The 21,215-nt window shown below is 45.3% G+C and overlaps 1 protein-coding gene across 1 annotated transcript in view; it reads right to left on the bottom strand.

Moving 5' to 3' along the window:
* Positions 1 to 289: 289 nt before the first annotated feature.
* The window catches only part of LOC133348573 (zinc finger protein 595-like), a 38,907-nt gene continuing 17,981 nt past the window's right edge, over positions 290 to 21,215 (bottom strand). The window contains exons 3-6 of the mRNA XM_061561467.1: positions 18,844 to 20,121; positions 16,441 to 16,530; positions 14,410 to 14,463; positions 290 to 11,132 (exon numbers count right to left, since the gene is read on the bottom strand). Of these exons, the coding sequence (XP_061417451.1) occupies positions 10,405 to 11,132; positions 14,410 to 14,463; positions 16,441 to 16,530; positions 18,844 to 20,121 (2,150 nt within the window). The 3' untranslated portion in view covers positions 290 to 10,404. The remainder of the gene's footprint in view (positions 11,133 to 14,409; positions 14,464 to 16,440; positions 16,531 to 18,843; positions 20,122 to 21,215) is intronic.

Here is a 21,215-nt window from a genome sequence, read left to right as displayed (position 1 = left end):
TGGTAGCCAAAGAATGGAAGGCATCGAAGAGAACATCCACTGAGATGGTGCAATACAATAAGTTTGAGTATAGGTTCTGGGGAAAGTGGTGTTTGTGAGCACCCACAAAGGCTGGCACAGCATACGGCCAGCAAATCATGCCCAGTCGCCTTGCCAATGACGTTTTCCATAGCCGGGAATCAAACCCAGGTCCGCCCCCTGATCCATAGCAGTGTGCGAACCACTGCACGAGTGGACACAAACACCAGCACACATGCACACACATAAGCAAAAGATTCAAGTCACAAAAGGTTATTAAACTGGTTTTATTTCAACTATTCCAATTACAACTCTACCTGTATAGATACAATACTTTAAAGATTACGTCTTAACATGGTACGGTCATACGTTTCATACTGGCTACTAAGAACTTTAAATATAATTACAATGTACATTTCAGCATTTTTTCCAGTAGGTGAATATGTGTTACACAATACCGCGAATGTAGTCTGGTCAAGTCTCAGTTTATACACGGACTGAAGCAGGAGAACCTTCGCAAAATGTGATGCAAATAAGTAGCATTTACTAAAATCAACAATAAAAATACCCCATTGTATCTGATCCCATGTTATTATGCTCAGCAGCTACACTCTTGCTACAATTCATATTGAGTTGCAGCTGCATTTGTTGAGGGCATGATGACGGAGTCCACATGGTTATCCTTGTTTACATGCAATCGGATTGCATACACCTAGGCCTGGCTAAATGCTATTGGATTCCATACAGGCTACCCTTGGTAACATGCCATCAGATTCCAAAGGGCTGGGATTCCCCAACATGCAACTTAATTTAACAAGGTTCATTGTTTTCTTGTTACATAGATTACAACACATGACCCTATGAACCAGTGTTAATGCGACATGGCATGGACATTGCCAACGTCTTAATGTCAATGCATGTTTCTGGGCCGCTGTCATAATATAGATTTAAAAGGTTGAAGACGGACATGGAGATGTCCGCTTGTTCGTGCATTTCGCCAGCACTGTATTCTTGCTTCGTGTGGGAGGAAAATGTAGTGCCCAAAGAAAATGTATGCACATACTGGGGTAACACTCCAATTGTCACGTACATGAGCCAGAAACCTACTTGCTTCATTGCACCTAATGTCCTGCAGGCAGGAGCCAAGCACACATTATTGCTCCATTTCTGCATGATTCACCAACGCCTAAGCCACTGCATTACAGGTATTTGCAAATGAACTCAGCCACATCGATCCACAGTACTTACAGGCTCACTTGAAATGTTCTTGTGCAGAGGTAAACGTACATTCTATCATATGCACAATTCCCAGCAAATGTTGCTTTTACAATGACAATCCAGATGAATACATAATGAATATGGTACCAAGCAACACCTCTGTATAGCACAATAGCAACTATTGCCTACATTGGGCAATATCTTGTGATACAACCAATCCCCATGTATTGCAATACTGGAATTACCCGGCAATGTTAAACAGCAGTATTGATAAGGGTATTATAGCAAAAACAATTCCAGAATCGCAATCTATATTTGTGTGGTGGGTATTACATAGGCATGTAACAATTCACATTTCCACCCTGTGCCTGATTCAATTGTTACAAATTTAGGATGGCGATGTCATTCAATAATTGATGTTTTGTATTGTTTTCATGTTATTCGCATTGGTTTTTTTAAACGTTTTTTTCTTTCTTGTTTGTATAGTTTTGTTCACTTCACTGGCAGTGCCAGAACAAATTGTAAGTGTACAACTCGATATAGAGATTGTAAGTGTAAGAATAGATTTTTATTCGAACCCAATCATTACATGCCAGCGTTTGCATACGACATTTGCGGGTATCTCCCAGGACTATCCGCCCATTGGCAAGCACATTTTAAATTCCATGCTACATCTTTCATCGGGAAAAAAAAACATGAGGGGTGTCAGAGCCAAGACGCCCATGTGAGTTTCCTTGACAAGGACTCTTAATTGTGGTGTTCGAGAAACTAGTCGAGTGTGCTCGTAACAAGCACACTCTTAACGAGCACACGGCAGTGGTCAGTTTTAAAAAAAGTGTTTAAAATAAATAACGTTGAGCATATCGGGGTACACGTTTATATTTCAGCTAACATCCTTGACGTCCTACGAGCGTCTCAGCGCTGCGCACGCTACACGCTATATACACAGTAGAAGCATACCTTCACTTCATCGTTACTGACGAGGGCTCCGACACCTCGGCTTAGAGGCGGACAAGGTCCAGAGGACCTCCGTTGCTCACTTTCGACATGAAACCCAAACCGGATGTCTTAAGAGGGCAGTGGCGTTTACACGCTGAGGTGTACAAATTGAGACAATTTATTCAGCAACCTAACGAAACGAGCACGCCGAGACAGGGCCACAGCTAAGCCCCACGGCTTAGCAGCTCAAGTAGGTGCATTCAGCAGACTGCGACAGGCAGCCACACGCACACGGTCATCGTTAAAAGTTTACATTAACAAGCTCGTCCAATACCTACCGACACACACACACAAAACATTGACTAAACATTTATTTATACTAATGTTAAACTGGGATTTGGGCTTGTGACTGCACAATCATATTCGATAGGGATCCATCATATAGTTTTGAAAATGGATATCGGTTTCCCACCATGGGTGTTACTTGCATCACTGGTATTGTTTTACACCTCCCAGTTGGTTCCATAAGCATGGGAGATTTGGTTACAAAACTCATCTGGGCATGACCTTGGAAAGCAAACGGGGAGGTAATTTCAGTGGTGTCGTTTAATTTTTTGCCTGCATCTTGAAATTGTTCTGGTTTGTGACCACAGCCAGGTAAGTTCCACCTGTCCCTCCTGGGACTACCAAAGAGGTCCGTACCCCAGCATTGTCTCGATACTAGCACGCACACCGGATCCACGAAACAGTGTCAGCAAATCAGGAATTAAAGCAAGACGATAAAACGGTGAAACGTGGACGACGACGACACCACTTTACAGTTCCAAGTTTACGAGTTCGAATCTCAGTCTGGAGTTAACTCGGTTTTATTCTTACCGCCTCACTGGGGTTGCTAGAATGTGTACCCCACTTTGGGTGAAGTCAAGTCGTATTCGTATCGACTGATCCCTGCCATAGGAATTTGCAATACAGTATACACCACTGACTCTGTGCTATACACGGAGATTAGCAGTGCCAATTAAGGACAACTTGACACTTTTCATAGCTTTTACAAACGATAAATTGATTTTCTGAATTAATCGAATTTAAAACTGAAATAAAGAACAGCACTGTGCACATTTGGCATAAGCTGCTAATCTTTTCCAAGTTTTCATTATTGCTGATTTACAAGATTGTCTCGTGAATTCTGAGGAAAAACATCACTAAACAATGCTAAGTTTGGTTGCTCTTGAGCCAGGTTTGCACCAGAGTATTTTTTCCAGCCTAGTAAATATCCCTGTGGAATATCCCCTTTTCAAAAATTAAAATACCCTCTGTTACACCTATATTTTAATAAATGAACGAAAAAGAGCATCTGAAAGCAAGAGCTCTGATGTTGTAACACTGTCCGGCGTTGCAATTTAGATACGTAAACATTACATGATAACATCTAAAATCAGGTCAGGTTGCTCTTATTGAATAGCTGACATTGAACATTTTTGGCCAAACAACTTAAACGCGCTGCATTTTTCAATAGCGGCATTACGAAATAAAAATGTGATTAGGACACCCAATTTCAAAAACACTTTGCTGGTCTCCCTACCATAGACTAAGAAAGTTGAGCACGACTCGGCATGGGTTTTCTTTTATCCTTTATAAAGAGTGGTTCACCACATGCCGAATGCCTGCTATATTTTTCAATATAGGTAGTCACGACATCAAAGAATAATGTCCAAAGTTGCACAACAGAAGCCCACCGATGTGACTTGGCAAGTCGTTTTGGTATCGTCTGGGGTCCTTTCCTGGAACACAATAAGAATGTTCACTAACAAATGTGGCTTAGGAAAGATGTTCATGTGTCTCATGGCTCTGACACACAAGTGGGGGGAGATGGGGATCAGTAATTTATGCACATTACTCCCCTTGATTTAACAACAACAGACTCGCAAATGGGTAAGGAGCCAACTGGAGCCCAATCGAAATTTGTAATCAAAATGTTCTGACATGGATAGACTCTACAATCTGATATTTGGTATTCTCAGTTTATAAATGAATCCATAATGGCAAAGTTAAATGATGCAACAACTTATGGAATAACATCACTTTCAAAAGGAATTATATCCATGTTGCTCCATTTCACACAGGACTGGAGCACCGTTAAAGTAATGTTGATTTGGATGAGAAGTGTGTCAAGATTAAAATAAGTTCTAAATATATCTACATGGCATACGACACAATGCTGACACCGATTTTGGGATCAAACAGATTTGAAATTTATGTCAAGGGCCAATGCCAGTCCAACAAACGGAATCGGGCTGCAAATTCAGTGGAAAGGCTCTGCTAATACTTCATAATGAAAGTCAAAATGAAAGCTACCTTCATCGATCTTTAGCAAGTCAACCAATACACGCGACGATGCAAATAATACATGGTAAGTTAAATTTAATGTTTTTTGTTCCACAACTGCAAACAATTGAGTTTTCATAACGCATGTCGGCTGCAATTTCTCATCCTGTTCCCTTGCCAAGATTGAGTGGGTTGTTAAGGTTGGGGTTATCGAGATAAGAGAGGTGAGGTCCAGGCCTAACATAGCTTTTCTAATTAGTTACATCAATGCACTCATTGGCTAATAGTGTGCACAGGTTTGTTGCAAAACATAAGCAACAAAGTTTAACAAACAAAAACGTTGCGAGCCCAAAACAAAACTGTATGTACTAAAGTGGCTCGGTTTAACTTCAAGATGCACACACGACATGCATGGGTGGTGTGAATGTTTGTGTGCAAGCATCACTAACTGTGGTACTATTCGGGCATTGAAATGTAAGTGTCACCGACAGGTTCGCAATGTTGTCGTTTGAATCATCCCCTCCGTTCCTAATCTAAATTTGTCCCCATTCCTTTTATAAAGTTGTCATTGCGGGACTGAAATTGCGTGCAAAGTCTCTTTGCGACCAATTCGAAAGCTAAAATCCGACACGAACAAAGTCTTGGCTTTCACATCGAGTCATCATTTGTAACACCACGTCATTAAAAGGAATTGCTCAAATAAGTTAAACCAAAACAAGGGGTGGGGCAAGTACCACCGTCAGTCGTTCTCCAATCACTGCCAAGTTAAGTGTCTTCCATGAGTGCAGCCCTCAATACAGCAACACTTTACTACAACACTGGACAACAACAGCAGCAGCAGCATCAGCAGCCAGGTGGAACAAGCACCAAATCTCCAGTGCACATTTCCATACCTGTGACGAAATTGGCAGACAACGAAATCTGTAGCGACCCTCGTACAGAACCAAGCCAATTCTCATAGCTGACGTGGAAAACTACAGCACCTCTCTCTCTATGTATACCTGCAATGTCTTTAAACACCTCTGCAGAACAGCAATTGTTGTTTAAATTGGGTGTTGTTTTCCAACATGGGAAAACGGGGACTTTTATACTCGGAAATTGTATCCAGTGAAGGCACACTGCGTCACATGATTCCTTGGGAGGGTCCCACGGTGGAATGTTAGTCCAATTCCTCAATGAGTACATAAAATTGCATGCGAGAGAAAACCACGGTTATAATTGTTTTTTTACCCTTCTATCTGGCAACAAAACTGACACCTTTTTTACAAGGAGTCATGTTTACATAGACCACAATACCTGCAGTCGTAATGCAAACAAAAAACATAACTCTGATAATGTGCACTGTCCTTGAAGTTGATTGGTCCACACCCGAGACAGCTTTCCTTAGAGCCTAGTCTCACATGGGTTGGACCAGATGACGCCAAAAGGCGCACGGTTCTTGGAGAGGGCTATTATTGACGTCTGGTTGGCCAGGGTTAGGGGCAGTGAGTGGGATAACACTCACGGCTGGTTGGCTCAGGGTCAGGAATAGCGTTTGGATGTTTAGTGTGTTATGCCACACAACTGTTTCGCACTCCTCCCCAATGCAAGTCTTCTCAGTGTTTGACCAATGTTTGTAGAGTTTATAGCGTCACCACGCTCATTCCAGAGAAGGGGGCATTCATTGGTGACATCGATGTGTGATACAAACATACACAGGTTCGTACGTTCACATGTTTTGTGGACAAGGAGGAAGTTCTCTTTCGTCCCAAAGCAAAAGCATAGTTGAGGAATTTGCTGTTCCTGACAACGATCTGAGCAAGATTTTCCGAATACGATAATGTTACGATGAGGGTTACAATTGAGTGTTTAGGAAATGTTAAAGTGGAGACAGAATCTGAATTAAAGACAGAGTAAAGTTAGGTTAAGGATTCAATTGCAACGGTTAGTGTTAGGCTGGGTTTAGAGCTAAAGTTATGAATAGGGTTAGCATTAAAGAAAGCACCAAAGAGTATAGATCCTTGCAGTCACGAAAACTTCAAATCTAGAATTAGCGTTAAGTTCCCCATTAGTGTTAAGGTACAGTACATGGAACTGGAGCAGGTGGTATTAGTAGTGATGGTGGCGGTGCTGTTGGGGTTGTAGTGACAATACCATCCTGACCTCCTTTTAGCCAAAACATGACTAACTTCACATGCAAAGTGTGTATGAGTTCGCGTTACACTCCACCATGGTGGGGAAGGTTACTTGGACACAATCCATTGACTCATTGACAAAGCACGAGGCTTTCACTAGCGCCTTGCTCATTCTTGACTGTCAATGCACGCACTCGTACACACAAAAGAAATACAAAAAACCTTACAGATAAGCAAATGGACCTCTGCTTGGACGGACAAAAATTACCAAAAGTTTAAAGTATAAAAGTTAATAAAAATATCAAGTGGAAAAGACAATGTAACTTTTTTGTGCGTGCATGCCAAAGTGTGCATGCAGTGTATTGTGTTTCTCTCCCACAATGCATTGTGGCTTAACGGTTGTTTCATTGGAGCGTCGTTATTATTATCCACGAAATGCACTCAAACGCATCACAAAGCGCAGGGAGGTCTGGTTCGGCTCAGGACTCGCTGCCCACACTGCCACCCAAACCATTTTCAAGTTACAACGTCCTCTGACCTGCGAGCGTAACGCAGTTTACACGTAAACGTCATCGAATAATCCGTCGCAATTAACTCACAAAAAATACTGCAATCTTAAACATCAGAAATGAGGCCAGATAGAGAAAAAAAAGTACACTTTTTTTTTACATTTGACAAACATGATCAGCCAAAATTCTGATGAATTATTTTTCATTTCATCCATGAATTGCTGAATCCGCCTCTGCGGATCACCAGCTAAGTGAATGGCCGGACCAGCCTGGGCAACACCACTCCATCCCCACGTTTAGTGATGGAAGTCCTCAGCCTCAGTGGGCAGCTGCTTCATGCCCATCCCGTGGGGAAACTACTTCCCAGGGCACCAGTATTAGGTCACCCCACTCTACCTCTAAACTGCTCATGTTTGAGCAGAAACAATGGTAACAAACATGTGATCCCATTGTGCTACCGAAAGAGCTTTCACGCATTTCTGAAAGGGGATGAAAATGTGGGCACGTGTACCCATGCGTGAAGCAAATACTGTGCATCAACTATATATGCACACACACATATATTGTAAATATATATGTATAATGTACATATATACACATTTCTACACACGTACAATGTGTATATACAGTATAAATAATGCATATACAGTACACACATGCATACATATACAGTAAATACACATACATACATAAAAACACACAAACTATACGCTGTAAGTATGCATACACGATCACATCTCTTTGCCTGAGCCAGCTATTCCTTTGGCAATAGCGAGCCACACGCAAGCGACAGATTTGCTGTCACGAGATGGTGCCAGTCAACAAAAGGGACATTGCCCCTCAGTTAAGACGTTATGAGACTCAAGCACACCACACATTGGACTCCGTAACAAATAGAAACCACTTATAACACATTTATAATCCATAGCACTGATCGGCATGGCACTCACGTTGACTTTTCACTTCCACGCCGAATTTCATGGCTGATGTATGTCGTCCCAGTCGCCAACCTTACTAGGTGTGAAAACGACACGTGCAATCTTGATAATTGCATCAAATGCCGATTAGAATGACGTATTTTCGCAAGTGTTACAGATGCCTGGCGAGTTGACAGGCGTTTAGGTTGCAGGGTATCCTGGGAAATACCCACAATACTTTGCAAGCTGCATGAAAGAGCAGCCAGATGTAATCACGGTTAGTAAGAGGGAGCATTCACGTGTGCCCCTGTCAAATTTAGTTTCAGTTTTCCCATGGCCCACAGAATTCACAAGGTAAAATTGATGCCTAACCTTGACATTTACAATGAGACCACGCTCAAGTGAATCATTCTTGGGCAAGTCACACATGCACCTGCTAATCAGCGTCAAAACACCCACGCATGCACTAATAATACAATTAACAGCATAACATTCTCATACTTTCCAGTGGGTAAATTATCAATCGCACTCATCCCACACACACACACATCACCCCCCTTCTGGCCTACATAGTCTGGTCAGGGCAAATAATGTTCGCAAGCACCTCTCAAGGCTGGCACAGTACACGGATGAGCAGTATGACCTGCATCACGTATGCCCCAGCCACTATTGTCTCCCCAGTGCTGATGATGAATAGTACAACAAGGTGGCACCTCACTTTTAAGGCAGAGTCAACGTAGGAGAGGCTAGTGCCAGGATAAGAAAATTTGCCCACTCTTTCAATTGTCACACCTGGAGACTGAACCGACAACATCTGGATTGCAAGTCTTGTGTACAGGTAGTCCCCGAGTTACGATGGTCCGACTTACGATATTTCGATCTTACGATGGCGATAGCGATTCGACAAAATTGCCATCAACAACCTAACATCGTTCAAGTATGCAGACGACGGACAGAATCTTGATGAGTACAGTACAATATGATACGTTACGATACGTTCAATGCATGTATGATACGTAGCTTTAGCAATTTCATTTCAAGGTTACCACAATAAATGTCACTGTTTTGCTAAATTATCACCATTCTTTAAGACTCCTGGGTAGGCGAGGTCATCTTCGACTTACGATCTTTTCGACTTATGATGGGGTCGTCGTAACGCATCTCCATCGTAAATAGAGGACTACCTGTACTGACCATTACGCTGTGGCAGCATCCCAGTCTATCAATAATCCAGTAATTGATGCATCTCGTGTCAAGATATTTAATCCAGGTGGATGGGAATGTGACACATTGGTGCTCGGTTTACCTATGATCCTCTAATTATGCAGTCACGTACTTCCACAAACATGCACCCATGCACGCACACAAAGACACACAGACAACAAAACATCACGACTGGTGTGCAATTCCCGTGAGGGTAAACAATTGGCAGGTCAGTGTTAAATCATCGCGACAATGAAATTAACATCCGGCTACCTGCAAAATGTGTGACATGGCAATTCATTACAATTTATAATGAGGGTGAAGTGTTTAACAATTCATAGTAAAACCTAGCTAAGTGAAATGATAACAGGAACATAAAAGGATTTTGTCATTCCTTTCAAAATGACCATCTTTGAGTTATCAAGATTGCATGCTGCGTTTCACCAACTTCCTCGATTTACTTTTTGTGGAAATCATAAACGTAGCAATGCAGTCCCCTCCCTGTTGGGTGCCAGTGTTTCTACAGGTGTATGTGTACGTACATACGTGTGTTTGTGTACAAATGCGAACACAAACGCAAAGTGTGTACACAAACACACACAACAGTGCACCGTTTGTATATTTTGCAATGAAAGATGATGGGAGGAGCGTGGTGGGTTTTTGAGCAACGTACAGAATTCGAAATTCATTACTCAAAAAGACTAAGTTTGAAAGTACTATTTTATAGAATGCTTGGAATTGGATCATTCCTGCTCAAAAGTACTTTGTTATTTAGTGTGTGGGAGGAAACCGCAGTGCTTGGGGAAAAAAACTCAAGCATTCAAGAGAACAAACTCCACCGCACGCATTACGCCTGTCATTGAAAACGTCCACCACAATGGGTCATAAACTTGCTGGCTGTACCACCTAACCGAACCACCAGAAATCTATGCAGCCGAATGTCTTAAACACATTATCATGATCATCATAAAATGATAACAGATCTGGCTTAAACCACCGATTCACAATTTTCATCCTTTCGCATCCACCACCAATTTCTCTCACAGCAGCCAAACTGTGACACACTCGTAAATTCCTAAAAGCTTCCACTCCGAGCCTCACCGGAGATTTTCCCCATGTATTCCGTGTCACCTTGGGAGAGATCAAGCGCGCACGCACACATCACAGCGCCGCCATGTGTAGCTTCTGGTGACTGCGCAGCCGCGACTTGCGGCGAAACGAGCGGCCGCACACCTCGCACTCGAATTCTGGCGGTGGCGGTGGCGGGGGTGGTGGGGGCGGCGGCAGCAACGAAAGCGGCGACGACGGCGGCTGCGGTGAAGACGGGCTGCTGGGCGCGTCGGCGTTGCTCAAGCACAGCTTGTCGAGGAAACCTGCGCCGCGGCCGCCCTTCCGCGGCGAGCCGTGCAGCGCCGCGTGCATCCGCTGGTGCTTCCGCAGGTTGTCGCGCCGCGAGTACGACTTGTCGCACACCTCGCATGGGTAGCGGGCCTCCTCCGCCGCAGCCTCGTGCTCCAGACTGTGGCTCGCCAGGTACGCGGCGCGCGTGAAGCTCTTTCCGCAGTCTTCGCAGCGGAAGCCTGGGGCCTCGGCTCCCGAGTCGCCAGCGGGCGTCTCCTCTTCCTCCGTCGCAGCTGCCGCAGCCGCCGCTGCCGCGGCTTCAGCCGCGCGCTCGTGCTTTTTCTTGTGCGATAGAAGCGAGGAGAGATGCACGTAAGCACGGTCGCATTCGGTGCACTTGTGCGCCTTCTCAGCCTTGGGAGGCTTCTCAGGAGAAAGGTTGGGCCCGTCGTCCATGACCATCGAGCCGCGCCTCACAGGAGTCATCGCACGCCTGTCTGTCGGCACAAAGGATCCCGAGTACTTGCGGTAGCGCCGATCGGCCATGTCTGCAAGGGAGAAATTAACAGGATTTAGTGGGATCAGTGAATTGTGGAAATGCGACTCTTCCTACCTCAAGGTAGGTGAAAATAACCTGTGTTCGACCAGTTACGTGCTAATCAAGAGGGCCTGACAAAGTGTGTGAGTTAGTGGTTGGTGGTTTCACTCTGAATGTTGCTATATGGAAATGCAGACGATACCAGATTAAATCGCTTATAGTTCGACTCGTACAATGAAAAGGACAAAAAAAAACTTTCACCTGCATGGGCAAACTATTGGGCCAGCGATACAGTAAAACCCCAGATAGCCAACTAAAAAGTCCGGCTTGCTGCGATTGTAATCAAAATACAGTGAAATCTCTTAATTCATTCTTTTTCTTTTCTCACGAAATTTGATTAAATATTCGTATACCAGGTTAACTTTCACACCTTTTTCCTTTGACTATTCGCGATTTGAAAACATTGCATCATGGGGGGGGAGGGGGTACTGTGCTTGCGAAATACAGCAGCGGATTGTGGCCCGTGTGCCGTGACACACATGCTGAAGCTTTTTACTCTTTAAATGCCGCTGCCTTTTGCATTCCGTTTGCCTTCGTTGTGGTGGGTCCTTTATATTTCGATCATGGGATCTAAGCGTCAAGTGAGTGGAGGAGGTTAGAGTAAAAGGCAGAAACAAATGAACGAGTTTAGCTATAAAAGTGGAATCGTTGGAAAGACTTGCTTGTGCGTCTGGTGTTGGCCGCCATTACATTGTAAATGAGTCAACGGTTGGATTTAGCAATAAAAATTTTTAGAAGGCAATTAGGAAAAGTGTGGCGGAAAGTGCACCGATGACTGCCAAAGTAGCATCATCATAATCACACCCCATCATCATCCAGGGTAAATAAAACTTCAAAATTTACAGTACACTGGAATGTATTATGTATTTTTTGTTGTATCGTTTATGTTATAAATTTGTATTATTTTTGTACAATCTAATTAAGTATATGGCTGTTATTTATGTGCACAGTACAGGATTAATGCGATTGTAGTGGGTTGTATGGAGACAGGGAGTCTTCTTAGGAGGCAACACGCATTAATTTAACAGTAACACAGAAGGTCCCTAACACGAAGGGGTAATGACCCCTTCTACCCAACAACCTAAGGGAGGTACAGCCTCCGGGCTAACGTGCCCTAGCCACTGGCACCAACCACTCTTCGCCCTCCGGCTAACGGGACCTAGGGGAAGCTGACCCGACCCACTGGCCCACTCAGACCCGGCCCTGAGAAGGACGTCGGGTCCGGGGATCCTCAGGGTCCGAGCCTACTGACAGCTGGCCTCACGGAGCTCCGGCCCTTAGAAGGACGGCGGAGCTTGGGGTCCAGGGCCCCATCTTCAGGCGACCTCTTGGGTCTTTGGCTTGACGCTGACTGACTCGAGCTGCTCTGGGGTCAGGCTTTTATGGGGCTCCCAGGGTCACGACGCCCCTGGCCACGCCCACCCTCTGGAACCTTCTGGAGGGACCTAGATTGTTGCGCAATCCCCCAGCCCCCACTGGGGGCCTGGGGTGTCCCCCTCTGGTTCCTAACCGCCCCCCAGGTTGCCTAACCCACGAGTCCTACCAAGTACAGACCGGACCCCCTATTGCCCCCTGTTGGGCCCTGACTGGTGGTACATGTTTAATCGCAGTGGTGGCGGCGTATTACGCCCGACAATTACCCAACACGATGAAGCATTTTAATTTTCTCCTGTAAGTTCAGTCGGACATGGGAACCTAACCTTGCGCATATTTTCAAGAATATAACTCTCGCGTATGTCGTGGCCTGACCGTAATGTAAAAAAACATCCACTGTAAACTAATTGTGCAGTGTAATTTCTCGGCAACCACAAGCACAACTCCCACTATTTTTCTCATGAACAAAAAAAAACACTTTCAAATTAAGGGTCTACAATTACATAAGGTGAGCAACAGTTTGTAAGTAATTTGATAATAACATCATCACCATCCAATAACTCCAATAACCATAAAAGCCCCTCACAGCCCCACCTGCCTATTATGCCTATTACTGGCGGAGCCAGTGGGGGGGGGGGGCACGTGCCCCCCAAATGATCTGATGAAAATCCCCAATTTCGATCAGATCATTGGGGTTTATTAGTAATAAATCGGCATTTTGCGACCCCCACTGCCACTGTGTAGCATATTATTATGTGGCAGGGACTCTATGAGATGATAGGACAATAGTCTGAGTCCATAATTGGCAATAAGTAACGGCAAAGCAGTTATAAGTGACTCAGAATTGTGCGCAGTTGCGTATAGAGTCCACGACTTCCCTGAAGGCATTCACCTTCAGCGAGCGCGATGCCGATTACACACAGTTCGAATTCGACCCTCGATCGATGGCTGCGCCATCATCGCACACGCGTCGAATAAAAAGCAAGGAACAAGTCCTTATTAACAACTCCTCTATCATTTTTCATTGCTGGAGGGGTTGCCCGCCCTACCTGAAAATCCTGGCTCCGCCATTGCTGCCTATTCCATTATCGTACATAATTAATAACAATAAACTGCACTTGTAAGAAACACAGGGTAGGGCTGTGGGCGGGTGTGCTATGATTAATAGAAGCTAGCCCCTGACCCACAAATGGCTAAACAAATTAATAAGACTCCCAGCTCATAAGAGGCTCTCAAAATTGATGTCCCATTGTGAGGAAAAAAATTAATTGGTGCATTCTGAGCAGGTAGTCACATGGGTTGTGTGCGCTCTCTGCATGCGTGCCGTTTATATTTAACTTAGTTAATGTAGAGCAAATATGTGCAGTGATTAGTATCTCCAGTGGCCTGTCCTCGCCTTGTCTGCCAATGGAAATTTAAAACGTTTAAATGTTTACTGCTCGTTATATTTTCTCCTTCTGTTCTTTCTTTCGTCACAAGGTGGCGTGTATGCTATCATGTATGGTGACATCTGGTCACGGTGTTGGAAACGTGCTGAAAATTTCCATCTCATTTTACAGATGTTCACGTCTCGACAGCAGGAACCATTGTATGAATAATCCATTAGGCGGATACATTTTGCAAAGGTCAGGGAGCTTAATACACGAGGCAAATGTTATTACATGTGGAAGCGTGTAACGTGATACTATGACTTGAACCTTTTGGATTGCCAATCGCTGGCAGATTCTAGTAAAATGGACAGGACGTTGAGTGGATATGAGAGTACCACACACAAGGCTTGTATACAAGAGTGAACATTCATGCCCTTAAACAAGTGGCTTTTATAAAGGCGAATGAAAAGGTATTGGACGCACCCATATCAGGTATCCCATCCCCGTCTGCGTGATCCAAGCCAAAGTCTTCATCATCTGAAAAATGGCATGCACACATATAGACAATTGATGATATGTATTAGGACACATTCAAATCAAACCCAGCTATCCACACATAACTGTAGACACAAGGATTACCCCTATGTTTTATCTATATATAGAGTGCCGTTAGTGAGTCTCTATTAGCCCAAGTGGCAAACAAGAGGGTGGTGTGTCCAGCACTGTGTCCACACCTCTGTCTTCCTATTGCTAATAATGATGACAAAAGACACCACTAACTCATTGGAGACCGGGTTAACCTAGGGGAGGGCCCATGATAGGTTCAGATAACACATCACGAGTCAGCGATGTTACCCGAGACCAGGAATCAAACTCTGGTTGCCCAGTTCATATAATACTGGGCACAAATGACTAAACTGCAGCAACCCACGAACAAACACACGCGCACAAATACCTGTACAGACAACTTACAAGTACGCACACCTATCTACGCACTGGCACATGAATGCAGACATGCGAATAAAGCCGTGCCTACAATCACGTTTTAATTTGCCGAATCGAAGGAAGAACAAATGAAAATCAAAGCATCGGCGCTGAGAACTGCGGGCTGCTGGAGACCATGTGACCACCACACCAGAGGTGGGGGCAGGCAGGAAGGAAGGAGCCACCGGGGACAATAGCTGTGACAGCAACAATTATAGCCCCGGCCACACGCACATGGCGAGGGAGAGACAGACACACACACACACACACATGGGATGGGGACACAGTGAGAACAAAAGATATAGAGACATGCGAGAGAGGGAAACATAAAGTAATATGGAGGGATCAAGAGAGACAGATAAAAAAATACACAGGGAGTCCGAGAGAAAGGAGGAATGACAGATCAACAGAGAGACAGATACAGAGAGGGAAAAGGATACAGCGATGGGGGCAAGACGGGAAGAGAAGAAAAGACGGGAAGAGAGGAAGAAACGGAGAGACAGGAAGACGGAGGGAAACCGAGAGACCCGTGACAAAATACACTTAGAGACAGCAGTACTGTAGACAGAGGAGAAGACCGAGATAAAGAGGGAGGGAAAGATGTGATTAAAAACTAAAAATATGACCAAAAAAACTTTTGGGTTTTGAGTTCCGAATACCTAGAGAAGGTATTTGTTAATAGGGTTTTTTCCCCTTTTTTCTGGCATCAAAACTGACACCTTTTGCAAGGAATCATGTTTACATTAACCGCAATACTTGCAGTCAAATGCAAACAAAAAACAATACTCTTGAACTATGCGCCTTTTGGCGTCATCTGGTCGAACACCATATGAGACTAGGCTCTAAAGAAAGCTGTCTCTGGTGTGGACCAATCAGTTTCAAGGACAATGCATAAATTATCAGAGTATTCATCTTCTTGGTTCTTTCGGTAAAAGTCACGTAGAAGGGAAGTAATAAAATAATAAAAATAAAACATAACAAAACAATTCTCACGACGTTTCGGCCACAACGCAAGCAGCCGTCCTCAGGTGAAAACCAGGTCCGTCGAGGCGACAGAGTCTGAATGACTTAAATCGAAATCTGTCGCCTCGACGGACCTGGTTTTCACCTGAGGACGGCTGCTTGCGTTGTGGCCGAAACGTCGTGAGAATTGTTTTGTTATGTTTTATTTTTATTATTTTATTACTTCCCTTCTACGTGACTTTACCGAAAGAACCAAGAAGATGAATCCCTGCAGTCACGAAAGCTTTAAATCGAAATTTATCAGAGTATTGTTTTTTGTTTGCATTTGACTGCAAACATTGTGGTTAATGTAAACATGATTCCTTGCAAAAGGTGTCAGTTTTGTTGCCAGAAAAAAGGGGAAAAAACCCTATTAGTATATTTTGGTACTGGCAAAGGAGGTCCCATAAAGTATTTGTTATTCGGCAGAATAATAAAAAGCACAAATCAGTACACCCTTACTAAAAACGCAAATCGCGCTCCATACCTACACACACTCACCAACACAGATACCACACACTCACTCACCTTCCATTGGAGCCTGATCCAGGCCAAATCCTTCTTCCTCGGATTTCATTTGGAATAAATCTGTTAACTCGGGATCTGACATGACTGAAACTGCAAACACGACCACACAAAAACACACGTGTAATTAGGTCGTGTTTGTGGACGAATGCAGATCAGACTGGCATAGCATGGCTCCCAATCATAAGGCTACAAATGTTAAAAAACTTCCATCCAGGTTCAACCCAACTCAGTTTCACCTTTGCAAACACCATCCCTTTGGAGTAAGGATGTAACATTTGGTGAAGCAAATACAACAGCAGAGACTGATCCCATAGGACAAATGACATGTACGCACTCGTACATATCTACACACACACAAGACAAAGATCCCATGTATAGCCTTAACAGACTGGAAGGGCAAATGTTGTTAGCAAGCATCCATGAAGGCCAGCACAGTACACGAGGGGGGTGTGTGGCCAGCACCATGCTCAACCACCTTTATCTCCCCATAGGGGATGTTTACACACCGCATTAGGTACTAATTTGAGACTGAGTCGACCTAGGGGAGTCCCAGGACCGGTTCAGATAATTGTCACTGGTGGTGGCCGTGAGCGGATATCAACCCGGGTTGCCAGGTTCGTAGCGCAGCACGCTAACCGCTACACTACCGCTACACACATTCAGACATATGCACACGCATGTATACACACACCCCACCGAGAAATCTTCAGATAAACTACACGCTCAGGGTGCACAGAATATTTGGATGGAATTTGGATGCGGCCAGTATCCATCTGGTCTATTTTTCAATATTTGTTTCTTAATGAACAGTAAAAGGAGCAAAATAAATCATTTAAATTAATGTTTAACTCATATTAAGTCTAATAATTCAATTATCCCACACAACAGTGTAAAATCATTAAGATATTCAGCTCAACGTGCCTGAGTCATGTGATATGGGGTTTGGGTGGTGAAGACACTACTCAATACAAACAATGTGACATCTGTTCAGTGGTGTTCATGTGTTTTAATCTCTCTACATCTCTCTCCCTTGCATCGCCTCTGAATACATCTCCATCATACATCTTCAATCCCTTCTGAATACACCTCCATTCAATCTCTTCGTTCTCTTATCAATCTACCCAGGGGTTTCCAATCTGTATTTGGCCTTCATAGAAGTCTTTTTATGAACAGAAAAGACAAGACTTGACATTTGGCAAGAATTACAAGAATGTTGCCACGCGTTAACCACGTGGCTGAAGAAAAAAAATACAAAAATTATTGTATCGGCGACAAAAACCGAGGTTTAAGTTTAGACATAACACATCTCTTGTTTCTGTTTTTATATCTCTTCTGAATACATCTATGTCTCTTGCTTATTCCTCCAACATACATCTCACCAACCGACCCATTACCCATGGATAGTTCAGGGGGTGGAGGGTTTGACAACAAAGTGGCACGCTTCAACTCTTTGTTCCAAGCTTCAGGTTCAGCAGCAGTCTCCAACTCCTTCTCAGTGAGCAGCTGTTACCAGGCCATCAGCATACAAAACATGGCTGAACAACAGGGAGATCTTTTTTAACTGTACCTAGCCATTGATCGGCCTCCCAATGTATCTGTACCATATGGATATTCTATTACGACAGCCATGGACGGCTTCTTGAAATAGTAAAAACATTTTTTTATAGTATAGGAGTCATATTTCAGTCACACCCAAATGTGAACAGAAAATGTCTAAGACTCGTGGCCATGCAGCTTCACCCAGGCCTATTCACTAACATCAAGGTCTTTAACGATTGTGAGCGGGTCAGTAACCCAGAACGCACAAATCTCAAATGAAAGCCCTGGCTTCTTCATGGGGGGTGGGTGGCCAGTACCACGCCCGGCCGCCTTTGTTGCTCCCATGCGGATGTTTACACACCACACTAGGTACTCATTTTAGGCCGAGTCGACCTAAGAAAGGCCGAGTATCAGTTTAGATATTGAACACCGTGAGCAGAAATCGAACTTGGGTCGCCAGGTATGTAGCGCAGTGCACTCACCACTACACTACCGCTCCAAACCAAACACACCAACACAAAAATCCCCTGTATAGCCCTAACATACTGTTGGGGAAAGTGCTGTTGACGATCACCTGAAGGCCGACACGGCGCATGAGGGGGTGGGTGGGCAGCACTGTGCCCGACCGCCTTAGTCTCCCTAGTGGTGATGTTTACACTACTCATTTTACAATAAATCGACCTAAGGGAGGCCCAGGACCGGTTCAGATTATCGTCACTGATGTTGGCCGTGAGTGGGAACCGAACTTGGGTCGCCGGGTTCGCATACGTGGCGTGCAAACCGCTACACTACCGCAACACACACAAACGCATTCATCCACACAAACCACCACAGAGACTCCGACACACACAGAGTGCTCTCTACCGAAGGGGTGATGGGCGCTGTGCGTGTCTCTGTGCGCGGCGAGCGCTGCCGCCGCCAGGCACATGAGGCCGCACTCGCCGCAGCGGTACTCGCGCTCACGCTCGTGGATCTCCTCGTGCTTCTTGAGGAAGGCGCGGTGCAGGAAGGACTTGCCGCACACCTCGCACGAGTGCGGCATGCTGCCCGAGTGCACCGTCTCATGCAGCCGCAGGTTCGACAGGCGCCGGAAAGTCTTGCCGCACACGGGGCACTCCAGCGTCGCCTCGGGCATGGGCATGGCGGGCCGCTTGCGCGAGTGTCGCCGCTGGTGCTTCTGCAGGCACTGCTGCACACGGAACGCCTTGCCGCACGTCTCGCACACGTACGGCTTCTGGCCCGTGTGGATACGCCGGTGCTCATTGAGCGTGTACGCGTCGAGGAACGCCATGCCGCAGTCCGTGCACACGAAGTTGCGCTCGCCCGAGTGGCGCTTGAGGTGCATGGTGAGCGAGCAGCGGTGGATGAACGCCTTGCCGCACAGCTCGCACTGGAAGGGCCGTTCGCCCGTGTGCGAGCGCAGGTGCGCCACGAGCTGAGCGTTGCGCGCATAGATGTTTCCGCACTCCTTGCAGATGTATGGGTTGTTGTCGGAGTGCAGGCGCTTGTGCGCGCGCAGCGCAGGCTTGTGCTTGTACGACTTGCCGCAAACCTCGCAGACGTAGCGCTTCACGTCCGAGTGACACGCCTTGTGCTCCATCAGGTAGTTGGATGACACGAAGCCCTTCTTGCACACCTCGCACACGTACGGCCGCTCGCCCGTGTGCTGCCGCTTGTGCTGCACGAGCTTTTGCTTCTTGGCGAACGTCTTGTCGCACACGTCGCACACGAACGGTTTAGGCGGCGGCCCACTGTGCGTCGCCTTGTGCACCGTCAGATAGTAGCCCTGCGTGAAGCCCTTGCTGCAAATGTCGCACACGTAGGGCTTCTCGCCCGTGTGGATGCGCGCATGCAGCCGCAACTTGTACTTGCTGGCGAAGGTCTTCCCGCAGTGCGACTCCTTGCACTTGAAGGGGCGCTCGTTGGTGGAGCGCGACACCGTCTTGTAGGGGAGCATCTTAGGGCGTGAGCGGAACATGTGCACCGCCTTCTGCTGCTGCTCATCGTCCTCTTCATCCTCCTCTTCCTCCTCCTCCACCTCCAGCTCCTCCCCGTTGTTATTCTCAATGTCGTCGTCCTCTGGTTTTTGCTCGTATTTTGGCGACAGTGATGGCGAGGAGGAGTTGTCCATCTCAGCGTTGACTGTAGGAACATGAATACACCATCGTCATTACCATGGTTATCGTCATTCGTTGGCTCGTGTTAGCAAGGGCAGCTCTTCACACAGGCAACACTGTGGTCATTCAGTTTTACTTTGTGTTTCTTATAATTGGCAGAAATTACTCGACACCTCGATTATGCTCAGCATCCACACGCTGAGAAAAGCATTTTCATTTGCAAATGTTCGTACAAACTGCAGCACCATACATGACATTGGCGAACGGCACTGTTAGTCACATCTGTGGCCTTAATTGATTTTTGTCATCCAAGGGTTCTATCTTACGACAAAGCTAAGACTTTGAAATTTGGCTGTGTACTGAGTAAGCGCTTATCTCTGAGCGTATCTGCAAAGCCTGTGCAGGCCACATTTAGAGCAAATCCAAATTGAAATAATATTTTTAGCGTGCAGTCTCTGGTGACCAGGTTAATATTATCCAACTCATTAATATTTGACAATCAGTTTTAATTAAATTAAACACTATGGGATTGCGTGGCAGTGGTGTATAAGTGCAAATAGAATTAAAAAAGCACCACTTTCATTATTAAATTATGGGTTTTTTCACTTAAGGCAGCCCAACGCAAATGTCCACTTGCAGTAGTGCCACCTTGCTTTCCAGCCATTTGTGAAGCTCCCAAATTTGCCTTTGAATATATTAAAGAATGCTTGAGCGGAGTACGACATATGTCAAGGATGGAGGAGAGCCGATTGCTGAGACAGACAATGGAGTCGTTTCGACGAGTCCAGCGACCAAGGGAAAGACCAGACGGTGGGATCCTGTTAGGGCTGATCCAAGAGGTCGCGTGTCTACTATGCAGCAACAGCTGTGTAGTGTGGCAGAAGGCAGAAAGCGTACGAGGTGTGGTGACATCAACAGCTTTGGCCACCATGACACCGTGAGTTTGATCTTTTTAAATTTGCATAATGTGCCTGGGTAGGTCAGAGGCCTAATATTGAGCACACAGCCAGCACTACTAAGATCCTAGGTTCAAATCCACATTTCAGCCATCCATAACTAAACCAGATTAAGTGCAGTAAATTCATCATATCAAATATGGCTTTTTACTTAATTTGGCTG

Source organism: Lethenteron reissneri, chromosome 27 (assembly GCF_015708825.2).
Source record: "Lethenteron reissneri isolate LAM-NWPU_2019-01 chromosome 27, ASM1570882v1, whole genome shotgun sequence".
NCBI classification, from domain to species: domain Eukaryota; kingdom Metazoa; phylum Chordata; class Hyperoartia; order Petromyzontiformes; family Petromyzontidae; genus Lethenteron; species Lethenteron reissneri.
The sequence above is the reverse complement of the archived record's forward strand: the minus strand, read 5'-3'. Positions and strand labels throughout refer to the sequence as shown.